General features: G+C 37.6%; 1 protein-coding gene across 1 annotated transcript in view; it reads right to left on the bottom strand.

The window, feature by feature from the left end:
• LOC308678126 (microtubule-associated protein tau-like) overlaps nt 1-17,980 on the bottom strand; it is a 92,190-nt gene that overhangs the window by 42,788 nt on the left and 31,422 nt on the right. Inside the window, exons 3-5 of the mRNA XM_081345004.1 lie at nt 17,759-17,845; nt 6,163-6,225; nt 873-928 (exon numbers count right to left, since the gene is read on the bottom strand). Coding sequence (XP_081201130.1) covers nt 873-928; nt 6,163-6,225; nt 17,759-17,845 — 206 coding nt within the window. The remainder of the gene's footprint in view (nt 1-872; nt 929-6,162; nt 6,226-17,758; nt 17,846-17,980) is intronic.

The following is a 17,980-nucleotide window of genomic DNA, read 5'->3' as shown; positions in this document are numbered from 1 at the left end:
CAGATACTATTATTCCTAATTGTACTAAGGTTAAAAAAAACTACTTTGCAAATTTCAATCACAAGACAAGTCATGAAATCACCTGTACAGAAAAAAAAGAAAAAAAAGAAAGCTGTACAATATTCTTTATTATATGTTCTGTCCAGCTTGTTCTATCCCAGCCCATACTAATTACTGTGGTAGGTTAAACTACAGCAGCACTTTGTTGTTTAGAAAATAAAAATGGCCATTTTGGTGCATAGGAAAACAATTTGTTTTTAAGAGATTCTTGTTTCAGATTATGAACTTCTTTTCAAAGGGGGAGAGAGGGGAATTCAGATGAGCTAATACAGGGGTGTCAAACTCAATTTCATTGAGGGCCGCATCAGCATTGCGGTTGCCCTCAAGGGGCCGGGTGGGTGTGGCCAGGGTGGGCGTGGCCTACTGGGTGGGCGTGGCTAGAATGCGTATCGCCTACTGGGTGGGCATGGCCAGCTCTACATCGTTCGCATCAAGGGTGCCTATGGGGGCCTGGGCAGGAGTGGGACAGATCTGAGGGTCTCTGGCAGAAGGAGGGTCTCTGGGCCAGGGCCAAGGCAGTGGGGGCCGTTCCCTCACTGTTTCCAGGATGGCTTCGCGGGCCGCATGAAACCACTTCGCGGGCCGGATCCGGCCCCCGGGCTTTGTGTTTGACATGTCTGAGCTAATAGAAGAACTGGAGAAAGTATCCAGATTTCGAAACAACTTTCTGGATAATCAAATACCAAAAATACATTTAAAGTTTTTTCCTGTCATTACATAGAAAACAGCCTGGTCTCAGAAGAAAAATGTTTCAAGAGAGAGGAACAAAAGGGGAAAAAGAATATCCTATGATAATCCACTTGTCATCTTACCTTTGGTTTTCGTTCTTCAGTCCCAATTTCATTTTTATCTCTGCTGTCAATGTGAGCTGAAATAAAAGGGAAAAGCCCTATTCTTAGTATGCTTTCTGGGACAGGTAAGTGAAGCAATAAATTATAAAATAAATTTGGACTATAACTATTTGGGCAACTATCACACGCAATTCTCCTCTCTCATTTTAACGCAAACAGCAACCATGCTTTGTCTAACATTAAATACTCCGGAAAATAATTAAAAACACACACACACAGCAAAAATCAAGTCAGCTGTATTGAGAACACAAAATACTGTGTTCCCAACCAACTGAAACCATTTTTGGCAACTTCTCCAATGTTTTTGTGTGAAGCTCTGTTTGCAAAGTGATGTCAAGAGTTGGCAAGATCACTTTGTGTCTTTAATGACTATAGCAATGGAGCAGCCTATCAGTGTCTTGTCATTTTTTTAAATACAAATGGATGTAATGCTTTATCTGCTTGTAACTCCTTGAAAAGAAAGCAAAGCAGTTTGAAGGTATTCCATTCCACATTAGAGTAGTTAGTCTTCCTTCTCTGTATGAAAAAACCCTATGCACCGTCAGAAGCATATAATTGGGATAATAAAGGAGGTATGGGGGGAGGGGGAATCATGATGTTTCACAAGCATAATTATTCACAATAGCTTTGCCTCCTCTCGGCCAGTCTGGATCTTATGGTAAAGCTTAGCTTGGTAGAGCATTTAATAGGGCAGCAATAGTTAGAAAAGGGCTATTGCCTTCATGCTGTATCTTGGTTCAAGGAATCGGGTGGATTTCAGGAAATGAAGTATTAGTTTTTGTGATCCGTTCATCTAATCTAACCAGTGGTTTAACATCAAAAGATTTCACAATGTTTAAGCCAATTTCATTGCAGACAGATTATTTTTAGACCAGAGATTTTTTTTTTATGCAGCTGAACCAAACTTAGAAAATAACCCTATTGCTGATTACTAAAGGAATAATTTAACTCAGTTTAAATTTACCAAGTTGTGTTTCATGGATGAGAATAGTACACATATTTAATTCTAACACTGTAACAAAGAAAGTTCATTAGCTGTTTGCATTATATACATTATAATATAGTGAAAGTAAATCCAAACTAATGCATTTTGCAAAACTGTCTCAGTATGCAATATTTTATAATATAAAATAATAGATTTATAATATTAATGTAAAGCTTAAGTCTATTTTAGAGTTTAATATTAGAGAATGGAATTTCTGTCTACATTTTATTCTGCTTTCTTTAATTAATTGTTGCTTAAGATTTAATATCTGTAAAATACGAGTCCAGGTCTAAATTTTTAATTCAAGTTTTCCTAACAACAATAAAGGTGGTATTATTTAACTAGATTCTCAATTCTTTAGAAAAATTAATAAATTGGGAAAAGTTGAGGAAGAGAAGAAAATCATTCTCTCCAGTGCACACCTTACAACTAAATAGTGCTTTCTTAAAAAATAACTTATTCAAAGGCTCAAACATTTTTTGTATTCTGTTAATATTTCTCAGTAAGTTTGGAATCCAGTAGTTCAATTTACATAGTCTACTAGTGAGTGAAATAAATAGTTGTCCAGAGATTTAGAGTGTGCTTTATAAAAATGGTTGGATAGATGCCACTTTTAAGAATGTTTTATCCTTGACTCAAAATAGGGGAAAAATGCCCAAACTATCCAAAAACAATTAAGTAGGGTTTAGTGGGAGACAGAGTGGACTATATGGCTAAAAGAAATAGGACTTACAAAAAGCCATATTGTGCCAAGGAAGAATATAGAATTATATTTGTCCATTCTATAAAACATAGTTTTGCTTACCTGTATGCGGTAATTTTAATGGTTATAGAATTAGTTTTGTGCTTAAAGAGCTGAAAAACATCTGCCAGCACTAAAATAAAAGCAGGCATTTTACCCTACCTCGTCTTAAGACTTTTCATATGTCATTTTCTGCTCAGTCCCTTCTCACAAATGCAGCAATTTTTGTTATTATTTTCCCCTATAGGCCTTTGATGAGCAGAGAGAAATCAAACAAAGATCTGTTTTGGAAAATGTGAAAAGGCTATATGACTGCATTGGAACATGCAGAATTATATTATAACTATTAATATTAGTAGCATTGTATTGGAAAGTAGAAGCTTGTCTTCTTAACAATGGATAACTGCAAATTTCATTCATTCATCCATCCATCCTTCCATCCATCCATTCGTTAAATTTCTATAGCCATCCATCTCAGTCAATGACTCTGGGTGATATCACAATCAAAATACTAAAAACATTTTAAAAGAATAAAAACAATATACATAGCAGCCATAGCAGCCTGATAGCAATACAATCAGGAAACGAGGCCCTTAACACATTCCGTGGCACAAGCTTGAGAATGTAGTCAGGTTTTTAGGGTTTTATGAAAGGCTAACAGGGTTGGGGCCATTTTAATCTCTGAATGAAGGATGGAAAGACTGTCTTTTAGTCCCTGCCAGCTGACACTCTTTTGCTGACGGGATCTACAGCATGCCTATTCAGCAAAATCGGGTTGAAGAGGTAGACACTCTTGAGAAAAGGTGATCCCTCACGTATCCTGCTCCCAAACCATGTAGGGCTTTAAAGGTAATTACCAACATCTTGAATTGTATTTGGAAACACATCAGTAGCCAATGCAACTCACACAAAAGTGGTGTTATGTATGCCATCATTTACTACCTGTGCAACCACATTCTGTACCAGCTGAAGTTTCCAAATGATAAATTTCCTTTCTGACAAATGCCTGAAAAACTAAGTGGCCATTTTTGTCTATCCTGTAAGCAATCTGTTCTACTGCTTATAAACATCTTTTCTGAGCTTTTCCAAAATCTTTAAAATATTTTTTCAGGTGCAGACAGTGTCTAGATGAGATTATTTTGATCCTCACTTATCTTTTCTTGTCATTGTCTATAATAATGTGCTAAGGATTCTGCCTAGATTTAACACAATCCCTTCCTCAAGAGAATGGCCCGGCAATGAATATCAGAAGGTAGAGAGGAATATTAACTTCTGGTGGAGACACCCTGGGGATAAAGGCTTACTCAAGCCCAACATGCTTTAATGACTTCACAATTATACAAAAATTAATGAACATCAATTGGGAAAGGACAAAACAAGTACAGGTATTTGAACAACCTTTGTTCAAACTGGGTGCTTTTCCTCAAACACAGAATTCTGAGCAATGTCTATCCTGCCCAAAAATTCAAAGAGCCCAGACTATGGAAGATCAACTTGAGGGCACAGTGGCTCATTGCTGAATACAATTTCTATCATCCATGAATCGGTACAATTGGCTACTTTGGCTTCTTGAACCAAATAGTGCCCTGTGTTCCAACTCTTCGTTGCATGAACCATAACCCTTGTTCCCTTTTCTTTACTGTTTAAATCCTTGGATCTATTTGGACTTTTAATTTCTGAATAAGTTTACTGTTTCTGTATATCTGTATATCTTTCTGGCTTTCTCTTTGTGGAACAAGACCTAAAACAGCGTAACATCACAGCTGTTCCCAGCCCTGACCTTGATCAAAAACTAGACAAATTGCTGATTCAGGTTCTGTATCTTTTTTGGGCACCTGAAGGGCAGGAAGACTGGTTTGCATTTTATCAATTCTTGACAGTCTCTGTCTGGCCTCTGTGAGTATGCATAATTCCATCTATTTTTCAGCACTCAATGGCACTGAGGTTGTGTATGAAAGCTCTATACTAACTTTCTCTTTTGTTTTTTCTCTCTATGCAATATTTTTTTATCTCCTAATAGTCTAGACCATGGATCAACCTGAAAGAAAAATCTGCAAGAAATATATGGAAAGCTCTATTTTCAATTAAGTGTAAGCTGGTTCCTAAATAAGGTTGGGTGTGGGGATGTGGTGTCCTTGTTTTTATCTCATTTACATCATCATCGTGAATTATTTCCACTCACTCCAAGTAATAACATAGTAACACAAGGCATTATCATGACAAAGAGGTAGGAAGATATTTGTGCACATAACACATACCCAGAAGTATTTACAATCACTTACAAGCTTGGGGAAAAGACTATTTCATGAAGAAAAACTGAGTGCTACAGTAGTATTTAATATAACCAACACCCCTTTAATCTAAAAGATTATTTGTTGAGCCTAAAAAAGTTGTAAGACTTTATTAATTTGAACTATTTCAAATATAAGCTAGGATGTAAAAGTCAAGGATCTATCTTAATACAATTCTCTTAATACAGTTATTTCTATTATTACAAAATTAAAACTATTACAATTATTTTGAAATGATAAATTTGGAATATGCCCATAAAGCACCTCTTTATTTGATATGTCCAGCATCTTTATTCTCAAACAATTAACCAATCAAAGTTGGTAGCACTAATACAGCAGGATTATTTTCTAGCTATTGGAAACATATTTTAATAGCTGTAACTATTAATCTATTATGGCATTTACCACTTTACCTCCGTGAAGCACAGTTTACTTATTTTTATTTATTTTGTGACATGATCCACAGCTTCAGACAATGTGATCTAAATCATCATCTAACAATTTCCTTCATGTTGTCTACAATCATTTTCAAGATGGATAGCCAAAATTCTAAGAGAGCACTGACAGAATGAACTAATTTAACTGTAATGATCAACTGTGGCTTATCACTACCTCCAAAAGCTTCAGATGTATGTTATTTCTTCTCCCTTGTGATTGTGAGCAAAAGGACGATTATTTTTCTTTCCAATTCCATTTGACCAGTGTGGTCCTACTGTAGAATTAAAGTCAATTATGTTTTGATGAAATGTTTAAACTATGATGGAATTAGTTTCAATTAACCACAGCTAAGACTTAGCAATCTGTCCGGTTCAGACATACACTGCAGTTAATAGAACAAAGAAGCAAGTACATTTTGTAGACATGGTTACTTTTAGTTCAGGTCTTGTTCTTCACAAAAAACTATTCATTCCATAAAACCAAAGTGAAAGTGAAACCAATCAATTAGGAACACAAAATTCAACTGGATCTCTAACTGGCTAAGAATTTGGAAAGGTGAGTTGAAATAATGAATGGCAGAAGCTATGCTGTTCATAATATAGGTTTATACTGCTCTTATTATTTACATTTATTTTTTGATTAACTTTGTCCAGTGCTTTTTTTAATTTATTCTACATCTCTCTCTCTCTCTCTCTCTCTCATCACTAAGACAACACATAGCCTAAGCTAAGTCAGCAATTTCTAGGGATCAAAGCACTTTTTAGATATATAGGAAATAAACTTTACTGTGCTTACCTTGAGCATCCCCCGAAGCATGGTCTTCGTGGTTAGGAGTACAAACTATGCCTGCTTCCTCAGCTAAATTTTCCAAATTAAAGATGGGGAAATGGTTTCAACATTAAAAATAGAACAAGACAAATGTTTCTGCATTTTCAAATGATACATGAATATTTGGAAATGCGTGGCAGTACATTTAAATGAAATAGAAATAAACCGATGATAAACATTTCTACTGAAATAAATCACATCCTATTCATCAATTATAGACATACACCTGAAGAAAAATATAATGAAACTGACAGGGTTTACAGAAAATATTTAACTAAAAAGATATTGATCTGAACATTTATGAATACACCATTAATTTGCACAGTTAAGTATGTTGAAACTGAATGAAAATGAGATTTAGGCTTTATGGAAGATGCAAACTTGTTTTTTAACAAAGGCATTTGTGTATATTTTTATATAAACATGGTACAATATAGAATAATGATGTTCAGCTGCAATCGGGTCAATATAGCTATGCTTATCTTCAGCTTGGTTAACTGAAATTTTTAAAAAGAAAATCAACATTTCCTTTGATTGCTAAAATTATCTGGAGAATCTTGATCCAGATATTCATGGAATTTCAGAAGGCATGATTAAGAACTGTCAAGTGTATTTTGAATAAAATATGTTTGGCAATACAGATAATGAAATATAATACTCTTAACGATACTTCTATAACATACAATAATCTATATCATATATAATACTCTATTATTGCCAAAGCTGGCTGGATAAAATTCTGAGTTGGAAGTCTACACATCTAAAAGTTGCTAAGATTGAGAAACACTGTTCTGTTTCATTTCTGACTGCAGGGTTCTCATTAGGGCAGCAATACAAGTTGCAGCACAAAGGCCAAATCCTTTTTTGGTGCCTCCTGTCATGCCACCCCACAACTTTAAACATCAGTAGTTCTGTGAACTCGCTCCTTTCAAAGGAATTATAGTGGAAGATATTCCTGGTTGTAATTTTTTCTAAACATCACTTCTTGGTGAAAAATATAAAGTAGCAAAGATTTGTTCCCTATAAAGCATATCTTTAAGCACTGAATCCCAGAGATTGCTGCTTACAATATTATTATAAATTTAAACTCACCAAGTGCTTCCATTTCTTATCAGTCAATACCTGGAAGATTTTTTTTTCTCCCCTTGATGGAAGAAGCAATAAAATGTGTAGAGGAAAGGAGTGGTATTACAGTAAAAATGGTGTTATATGAATAAATAAAGGAGGTTAAATAAATGAGGTAAAATAAATAAAGGAGGTTAGATGTAGATTGCTTCCAGATGAGACATGTCTTGTGAAACCATCCAGCCTTGTTCATTTAATTTGTACTAGGACTATATCTAATTATTTTTTCATTAATATCAGCAGACAAAGCAGGCATTTGTCAAAAAAAGTTATCTAATAATTGATCGTGATTTCTTTGGTGACCAGAAAATCTCCCCCCCCCCCAAAAAAAAAAGTTGATAGGGAAAGAAAAAAAGACAGGAGAGAAAGAAGGAGGAGGTGGTGGGGAAGGAAGGAAGGAAGGAAGGAAGGAAGGAAGGAAGGAAGGAAGGAAGGAAGGAAGGAAGGAAGGAAGGAAGGAAGGAAGGAAAGGAAGGAAGGAAGGAAGGAAGGAAGGAAGGAAGGAAAGAAAGAAAGAAAGAAAGAAAGAAAGAAAGAAAGAAAGAAAGAAAGAAAGAAAGAAAGAAAGAAAGAAAGAAAGAAAGAAAGAAGGTAGGTTATACTTCTCACGTAAAGAATAAATTTAACTGGAATGTATCATAAAAGTAAATACTGAAAGATGTTTTGTCACAAAATCAGATACAAGATTGGTCCTTTTGTTATCTGACAAAGGATACTCTAGCGCAGGGGTAGGCAACCTTGGCTCTTTTATGACTCGTGGACTTCAACTCCCAGAATTCCTGAGCCAGCCTGGAGTCATAAAAGAGCCAAGGTCATAAAAGAGTCATAAAAGAGCCAGACTCTCTTATATCAAAACATGCACTGACAGTGTGACAACAGAAAAGTGTTTACGGGAGAGTTTACGGGAATTGCAAACCCTGGATGACTGCAGAGGTACGAACACTCCTGAGAGCCTGGGATTCTGCAGGGGACAGGGACACATACAGAGAGGCCAGGGCAAATCTCAGAAGAGGCATTAGGATGGCGAAACAACAATATAAACACAAGGTGGAGAACCACCTAACAGACAACAATATGAAGCAAGTGTGGTGGGGACTGCAGCACCTAACCAACCACAAGGGTAATACGAGGAACACGGTTAATACTGATGCCTCATTGGCAGAGGAGCTGAATAACTTCTTCGCTCACTACGAGGTGAAAAGACCAAACCCCGTAGCCTCTGCTGGCCGGCCTTCTGATTCTCAGCCACTCACCCTGTTTGAAGACCAAGTGAGAGCTGTACTGAAGGCTGTGAATCCCAGCAAAGCTGCAGGCCCAGATGGGGTGCTGGGGATAGTATTTAAGAACTGTGTCGACCAATTAGCAGGGGTCCTGACAAGGATCTTTAATATCTCCTTGCAAACAGCCTGTGTACTATCATGCTTGAAAGCAGCTACCATTGTCCCAGCCCCAAAGAAAACAGCAGTTAAGTGCCTGAATGACTACAGACCTGTTGCATTAACGTCTGTAGTGATGAAATGCTTTGAAAGACTGGTTCTTCAACATCTTAGGACATGCCTCCCACCAAACATCAATTTGCCTACAGGGGGAACAGGTCGATGCCATAGCTACTGCTCTACACTCTGTAGCAAGCCATCTAGAGAAACCTGGAAGCTATGTCAGGATGCTTTTTGTTGATTACAACTTGGCTTCCAACACCATTTTGCCGAGCACTCTCATTGAAAAGCTGACTGACTTGAATTTTTCCCCCTCCACCTGCGATTCGATTAAAGACTTTCTCAGGGACTGGTTACAAATAGTGAGGGTCGGATCTGTTTTATCCACCCCCCTGAAGCTTTGCACCGGCTCACCACAGGGCTGTGTGCTTAACCCCTACCTGTACTCATTGTACACGATTGTGTATCGTTCGACCCATCTACTGCGATAATTAAGTTCACAGATGATACCACCATAGTGGGTCTTATTACAGGTGGAGATGAAACAGCATACAGGGGGGAGGTACAAAAACCATATGGTGTTCCAAGAACAACTTGCACCTGAACATTGGCAAGACGAAACAGATGGTGCTAGACTTCCAGAGGAAAAAAGAGGAACCTGCCCCACTTTACATCATTCATTCATTACCCCTGCTCTAGCGTCTAAGACAGGTATGTCAAACTGCCGGCCCATGGCCTGGATGCATCATACTGAAACCGTGCCCACTCTGTTGCCGGCAATGGGGAAAAAGTCGTGATACATCACGCGATGTCACGTGACATCGAGAGTTTGACATGCCTGGTCTAATCATATGTATCAATAAGAAAGGCATAAAAATGTAAATAGGAAAATAGATTACAGATAGTTCTCAACTTAGTTTAGTGGCTGTTTGAAGTTACAAGGACACTGAAAAACATTGTTTTCACACAACCATTACAACATCCCCACAGTCATGTGATCAAAATTCAGATAGTTGGCAACTGGTTCATATTTATGACATTTGCAGTGTCCCGGGCTCACGTAATCACCTTTTGGAACCATCTGCTAAGCAAAGTCAACATGGAAGCTAGACTCACAACTGCAGTGGTACAATTAACAACAGTGGCAAAGAAGGTCATAAAATGGGACAATATTCACATAACTGCCTCACTTAGCAAAAGAAATTTTGGTCTGAATTGTGGTCATAAGTCAAGAACTTACATAAAAAAGTCTAACCTTCTTTAAGATTAAGGCTAAACTTATGTAACGGATTTTGCACCTATATATGAAGCAAAAGACTTTGAACCAGCAGAAAACTGGCACTTAGCTCCTTCCTCTAAACCAGGGGTGTCAAACTCAATTTCATTGAGGGCCGCATCAGCACTGCGGTTACCCTCAAGGGGCCGGGTGGGTATGGCCAGGGTGGGTAGGCGTGGCCAGCTCTACATTGTTCGCATCAAGGGTGCCTATGCGGGCCTGGGCAGGAGTGGGACAGATCTGAGGGTCTCTGGCAGAAGGAAGGTCTCTGGGCCAGGGCCAAGGCAGTGGGGGCCGTTCCCTCACTGTTTCCAGGATGTCTTCGTGGGCCACATGAAACCACTTCGCGGGCCGGATCCAGCCCCCGGGCCTTGTGTTTGACATGCCTGCTCTAAACAGACCTAGTAAGAAGATTTTATGTTAAGGACAGAGCAGTATTGTTCTGTTCAGTTTAACTTGCATGTTCCTATCAAATCCTGCAATAGGATGGTTTATTTGACTAAACAGATTATTTTGAAGAAATATACAAATAAGCAACCTGCCTTTTCTCCTATATGCTTCATTCAGCTAGGAGATTATCACACTGACCTACAGGAAGATGGATGCAAAAACATCAAAAGAACAAGAAATCTGCACAGCTCTACTACAGCAACAGCTCATCTGGAATTTTTTCGATAGGAAAAAAATGGGTTAATGAAAGATTTCTGAGTTCAATAATACACACTAGATAAGAATAAACAGATCTTGGGTGGTTTATATTAGATCCAGGGGGATATGAGTTAGTGATGATTCTTAAGTCCCACAGATTTGTAGTCTAATCCAAATGTTTACATTTGAAAAATTATTGAAGAAAAAAGTTCTCCCAATAGGATAAAAAGAATGTACAAAGTTTAAAAAGACATCATGCAAAAAAAGCTCTTTCAACATCTTATTTAAGGAAGGAATGTTCTCCTTCACACTTGATAATAAGTTAAGATAAAGAATAAGATTCATGATTCAAATGTTCAAACTACCATTGGTTTAATGAAAAGTTGAGGTATATAAGGTACCGTACTTCACTTTGCCTCAGTAAAGAGTAATTATGATGATTAGACCATAGGACCCATGTTCAATATTATGACCTGGGAAAAGTGCTAATAATAATGCAAACTTTTAAAAGTGAAAATATTCAATAACCATCAGTTTAATGGGAAGCCCCATTAAAGTTAGATAAAGTAACACGAACATATAAAAGTTTCTAAAATGGCAAACCTAGGAGAAGTTAATAGAAATGAATCTATGGATGGGGTTCTGCATCAAGAAGTACGAGGTGCCTCCTAAGTAAAGAAGAGGTTAGAAGCATATTTATAGGCTGCTTTGACAGCATATCTTTATTTGCTACTTATGCATTTGAACATTTAACATTTCCAGTATAAAACCTCCTGTTGACAAATGTTCAGAATGAAGCAGGCCTAAGATTCACCTAACCTTCAGATGAGACAGCTTTATATTAATATTTTATAGATCCCACTGTAGTTGTATAATTACATATTTCATAGATCAAAAAATAGTTAAGTTCTGCACTTCTCTCTTTCTTAGACTTTTTAGACTACATTATTCTTTTCCAGTGCTTTAACATTATCTCTTTGGGCTATTTAAAGAATGCTTTTTTGTTATAGTTTAAATGAATACAAAGCAATTGATGAACAGAAGACAAATGTCATATTGTAGTCCATTTATAACTCAAGACCTTGCATGAGGAGGAGACTCTATCAGTGTCTCCCTAAAGAATTAGAAGGAATCATAGAATTGTTTGTGTTAATCCTGTTTCTCTTAGTAGATTAGTAAATAATAGTAGAGCAATTTTAGCAGAATTTATTGTAGAGAATTCCACCATTCGTACTTAGATATTAAAATAAATAGATATGAATCACTATACCATTCAGAGCTTGCACCAATGATTCCATCTATAAAGACAGAATAAGCGGTAAATCATTAAGTGTTTTGCCTTCATAGCACAGAGCAGAAACAGGATCTAATGAGATGGGAGATGCAGCTGGCAATGTCTCTTTCAACTAACAGCAGATGATTTGATCTACAGAATTTCTACTGCATATAGATTTGAAAGCAGAATTATTAATTCAAGATAAAAATCACACAGGGTAAAAATGAAGAAAGCTACTAGTGACTAAAGGCAGTCTTCATTTTTCACAAATGAAGATACCAGTGAACAGCCCTTTATTTGATGAAGTTGCAGCTGTCAAAAATAGTATGCTAGAAGAAGATTAACTGGGTAATATGTAGGGGTTTATGCTTCAGCTGGATATTTAAGATCTTAGAAAAACCGTTCACGGCCTATAGCTTTTATGATTTAATTTATGATTTAAGTTAAGATTTCAGTGAGAGATAGGGTTACATTCTAGCAGATTATCTCAGATAAACTTATTGCTAAATTTAGATAATATATAGGCAATATATAAAATGAGGTATTTAGGCAACAGATAATAATGGTGATATCGCAATTAAAAATTAAGCATAAAACAGAAATGAAGGAATATAAATTAAATTAGAAAATACCAAATTACAGGGTATTTGCATTATAAATGTTGGCAGCTCTACCTCTAAGAGAATAGTGAAATACCAAACAGATAACCACTTTACAGTAAAAAAAAGTTAACCTGGACCCTGTACAACCTACTAGTAATACATAGGTACTAATCAATTAAAATTAGAAAAAAGTACAATATAAAAACTAAGCCATCCTGTCACCAGGCCAGAATAGAAATCACAATCAAAAGAGCAATCTTATTTCTTAGAATCAAACAATAACATTTGAGCCATATTTAAAGATTTTAAAGCCATCTGCCATTTGAAGAACAAAGGGGAGCCTATTCCAAAGCAATGGGACTAGGTCTTAAAAGAGTCTCAACTTCAAATTTTCCAAAGCACCAGACGGCAAGACAAGAAACAATGGATGGAAATTAATCAAGCAGAGAAGCAACTTAGAACTAAGGAGAAATTTCCTAACAGAACAGTTAACCAGAAGAATGGCTTGCCTCCAGAGGTTGTGGGTGCTCCATCACTGGAGACTTTTAAAGAGAGACTGGACAGCCACTTGTCTGGAATGGTATAGTGTCTCCCTTCCAACTCTGTTGTTGTAGTTCTGGTTCTGGTTCAGCTCAACAATGAAGAAACAAAACAGAATGAGAAGACAAGAAGTAAGAGAGAATTATATAAGTGGCACGCAGAGACTAAAGGATACTCAAGGATATCAAATGCAGCCAGTAAATCTACCAGCATTACTACGGAGATGACAAGTGGTACGCTCTTCCCACCAGAATGCTCTTCCACAATGAAGACATTAGTGGAATGACCAGATCAAAATCCTAACTGAAATTGATCACAAAAGTCACAACATGCAAAATAGGTTTCGGTTGAGAGAAACAACTCTCCCCAAGATTTTTTAAATAAAAAATTAAAGCAGGGAGGGAATTGGGAGAGCACATAGCTAGGACAAATGCAAAGCTTGGACTTTTTTCCCAGAGGACATAGAAGAACATATTTAAGGATATCATTAAAACTGAATACAGGAAGGAGTGAAAGGGTCTCAATGGACATGTAGTTTGTGTGAAGATTTAGCAAGAAAGTCTATTCCTGCATATAGCTTATCAATATACAAATCACAACCAGTGTGTCTCTACTAAAGTTGCTATTTATCCCAGCTGCCACAGCCAGCATGCTAATAGCGAAGTGATAAAAGTTTTAACTCAGCAACATGAAGAGGGCTATGGGTTCTCCATTCCTTCATGAGTCTTTTCTGCCATGGTGCCCATCCTTTGGAATATCATTCCCCCAAAGATTAAATTGGTGCCAGCTCTATTGCCTTTTGAAAAGCATTAAAGACTTGATTTTATCTCTGACGAGCAGGTGAGGCTAAGGCCAAGTATTACTGTAAGATTGGTGGATCTGTTTTTAGCCCAACTGCTTTTTCTAGATAGGTTGTTTTTCTTTTTCTTTTGTAATTTGTAATACTATTAGCTGGCCAAAGGGATGACTCTGAGATGGGTGGCCATAGAAATTGAAATAAATAAATAAATAAAATAAGGATACTTTTCATAGCTTCCAGCATTTGTGATCTGCTATTATTTAGGAAAATAATAGCCATGGTTCTGGATGGGAAAAAAAACAATCTCATTTGTGAGGAGAAACCTGAATGATCACTCAAAGTAATTACAATAATGAAAAATAATATAACACACACATACACACACACAAATGAAGAAAAATAGAAGAAAAATAAACCTTTCAAAATTTCAGAATTGTCTTTACAAAGACAACTGTCTCTAAAAAGCTGTCTAGACAACCATAAAAAGAAAAAAAAGCATGAAGGAATTTGTTTAAGTGAATGAGGGCCACCCATTCAAGGAGAGGAATGGGACCTAGCCAGTCTCACCTTATTGGTGTGTTTGCACCAACATCATGATCCCTTACTAGAAAACCAAATTCATCAGTGAGGCCCTCAATCTATTATCACTTATGGAATCCTGAAATGTGTTATAAAGGCATGGAACCAAGAAATTATAAAGAAGTTCATAATACTGTCTCTGTTGCCCTGCCTTCAACCCCAAACTGCCTTATAGCATATTGCCAAGAATGCTGGAATGTGTAGATGCCTGTGCCCTTCAAAATTATCACATGCTGATGAGCTGAATCTCGATCCTCATAAGCTCTGTCCTCTACTAATGGATCCGTAATATCTATAACAAATACCAAGATGAAGCAACTTGCAAAGTTTCCAAAGTTCTGCAAGTCAAACTTTTGCAGATTGGTTGTTGTTAGTTGCGAAGTCGTGTTCGACCCATCGCAACCCCACGGACAAAGTTCCTCCAGGCCTTCCTGTCCTCTACCATCTTGTGGAGTCCAGATTGGTTACATTATGAAAATTGGTTCTTGGGAATTAAGAAAATTGATTGGTTACATTAAGAATATTGAAGATCTTCTGCTATAAAAAGCTGTCATACAAATGCAATCATTTCCCAGGTTTTCTGAGATAAGCTAGAGAAGCAGTCAGTACATTAACACAATTTTAAATTTGGTGTATATAAAATTAAAACAAGATCACGTTCAGGTTTTGGAAGAAATGTAAAGCTAAAATGTATAGATCTTATTCAAACCACTGCACCATCATCAAGCTGGTTGCAAAACAAAATATCAGGTATCCCCCCCAAACAATAGCAAGATCAGGTACCCTAAGAAGTTAAGAAATAATATAGATTTTTAAAAAGATGCATTCTGCATCAAGTAAACTTCAAATAAAGTTAAACAATATGGCAGTGAAAATCCAATACGGGGCGGGGGGGGGGGAATCCCGGTTTTTTGAGACGCCAGACTAGCATGCATTCACGTGCCTCCAACCCCCTCGCTTGCTGAAAAGTCAAATTGGAGTCCTCGGGCCGATCCTTCCAGCCAATTTCGGAACCGGTTCAAAAGCGAAGGGAATTGTTCCCACCCCACCCAATCGCTGCAGGGCTTCGTTTCCAAAGACCCTCTGCACAGGCTCTGAACAAACCGAGATCCGGGACTGAAAAAGCAGCAACGGGAGCGAAGGGCTGTTCAAAGGAGGAGGAAGGAGGAGAAAGCAGGAGAAGCCCAAGAGACACCTCCTCCATCACCCTGCAAGCGGAGGCAGAAGCGCGCGCGGGACTGGGGGGAGGCAGGAAATCCGGACGTACTGTACGGTGGCAGAAAGCAGAGGCAGCGGGGAGTGGGGAGGAAGCTTTCCCCTGCCTACTTCTACTTGCTGCTGCCGTGCAGCACATCCGGATCGCTCGCCTTCCTGCCCACCCCGGCTCCGCTTGCAGGGTGACGGAGGTGGTCTCCCTTGGGCATGAAACAGAGCATCAGCTTCAGGCGGTGCTTTGGAGAACCTCCTCCATCACCCTGAGGAGCGTGAGAGCGGCAAGACCCGAAGAGCTGAAGGGAGGAGCCGAGAGAGAAAACCCTCAGCATCGTATTGGGGGGAAAAAACTTGGAAAAACCGGAGACGGGAACGCCAGGAATGAGACCCAGATTTATCATAACCGGTTTGCCGAACTCAACAAAAAATTAGGTATCAGTTCTGCTGAACCGGTGTGAACCGGCTGAATCCCACCACTGCATTTTTCTTCAGCTACTGATTAGACTTCCTTCTTTGACCAATGCTTCCAATACCAGGGATTAAAATGCCTGTTGTCTATAAAATATTTCTGTTTGATGTAGCTTGAGTAAATGTGTTTCTATATTCTATATTGTTCACTCTCTTGGCATTTTTCACCAAAAATAATTATTATATTTAATGGCCCACAGGAGAACATTTAGAGAACTGCCTATGTTACAGATTCAGTGATGCTTCAAGAAGTGATGTTTAGAAGATTCCACTTGCCAGATTTCATAGAAACAGTGTTACCAAAATTAAGATGCAATAGAACAAGTATTTATAGAGATGTAAAATGGTTTTAACACTCAAGAACATTCCCAGCCCCAAAGAGGAAAAATAAAGAAACTTGAATAAAAAATGTAATCATCATTTATGTCAGGGGTCTTCAAACCTGGCCCTTTTATGACTTGTGGACTTCAACTCCCAGAATTCCTCAGCCAGGCATGCTGGCTGAAGGATTCTGGGAGTTGAAGTCCACAAGTCATAAAAGGGCCAAGTTTGAAGACCCCTGATTTATGTCTTGCTGCAGCAAAGATTTAAGTAAATTAATAAGGGCATGCCTACATTTTAGTTCTTCACGTTTGCTTGTCTGTATTTTTTCTGCAATCTTGTCCTTCAGGCTCACAAATCAGGAAACTACAGAGCATTTGAAAGTAGGATTTGTTTGTCACCTTCTGTTAAAACTGCCCTTTAATTGATGCATTCCAAATATTTGAAAACTGAAGCAACTTCATATAGCAAAAGTGCTTGATTTAAATTAAGAGCATAGTAACTTCACTGAAGCATGTACTTTTTTAACATGTGTTGATTTAAACAAATGCTAAATGACAAAGATGGTACAATAACAAAATATAAATAACGATTTTCTGCATGGCTAATTGAGTAACCGTAATTCCATTTGAAACAGCATAATTTTAGCAATCACATCTGGGTCATCAGATAGGAAAGCTTTCTTTACGATAAAAAAATGAAGGTTTGCTTGTTTCATTTTCAATGTAAGATAGCAAAATAGTTAAACTTATTTGTAAAGCTCTACAGTAATTTGCTGTGTTTATAGTATAGGTCTGTAGGGTAATCATGGTATAAAATTAATTTAAATTTAGTAATGACCTAGGGTTATAGATAGAACCTAAATTTACCTAACCCTAACTAACCCATTATCCTTTCATCCATAGGCTTAAAAGAATGTCTACATAAATGAAAGATTTCTGTTTAATGGTATTCTGAAACCAAACAATGTCAATTCCTACATTATCTTTTTCAAAAGGTGAATATTTAAAATCCTTGGGAAGGCACTAGGGTCGAGTAACAATACCTGGCTAACGACGACTCTGGATTTAATTTGTGAAAGGCGCAAAGAAGACCACAATTAAAATTTTGCACAATAATTTCAGTCACAGCAATAACTAAAGCTAAAAGAAAAATCATTTAACACTAGATGTAATAAAGCTTTCGTTATTGTTAGGAGGACCCGCATTGATGCACTTTTAAGAGACACATTCAAGAGCTGGCTGCTATAAATTTCAAAGTAATGAGACAAAGAGCTCCCACCTTCCACAGTTGGGGTACTCTTAGCATCAGAAGCTTCAGACCCTGGTTCATCAGATCCATCATCAACTGGTATGTGGAGGGGAGTGCCTGGAAATACACACATTCAGCACTCAGCATAAGGAGCTCAGTTTTGGAAAATATGGCCCGTCAACTATGCAATAAGGTTGTGAATTAGGCTGCTCATCCCCACAGAGCAAGAAATGGGCATGCTTATATGGTTGC

Source organism: Vipera berus (genome assembly GCF_964194415.1).
Source record: "Vipera berus genome assembly, chromosome: Z".
NCBI lineage: Eukaryota > Metazoa > Chordata > Lepidosauria > Squamata > Viperidae > Vipera > Vipera berus.
Note: the sequence above shows the minus strand (reverse complement) of the source record. Positions and strands in the feature narration are given on the sequence as shown.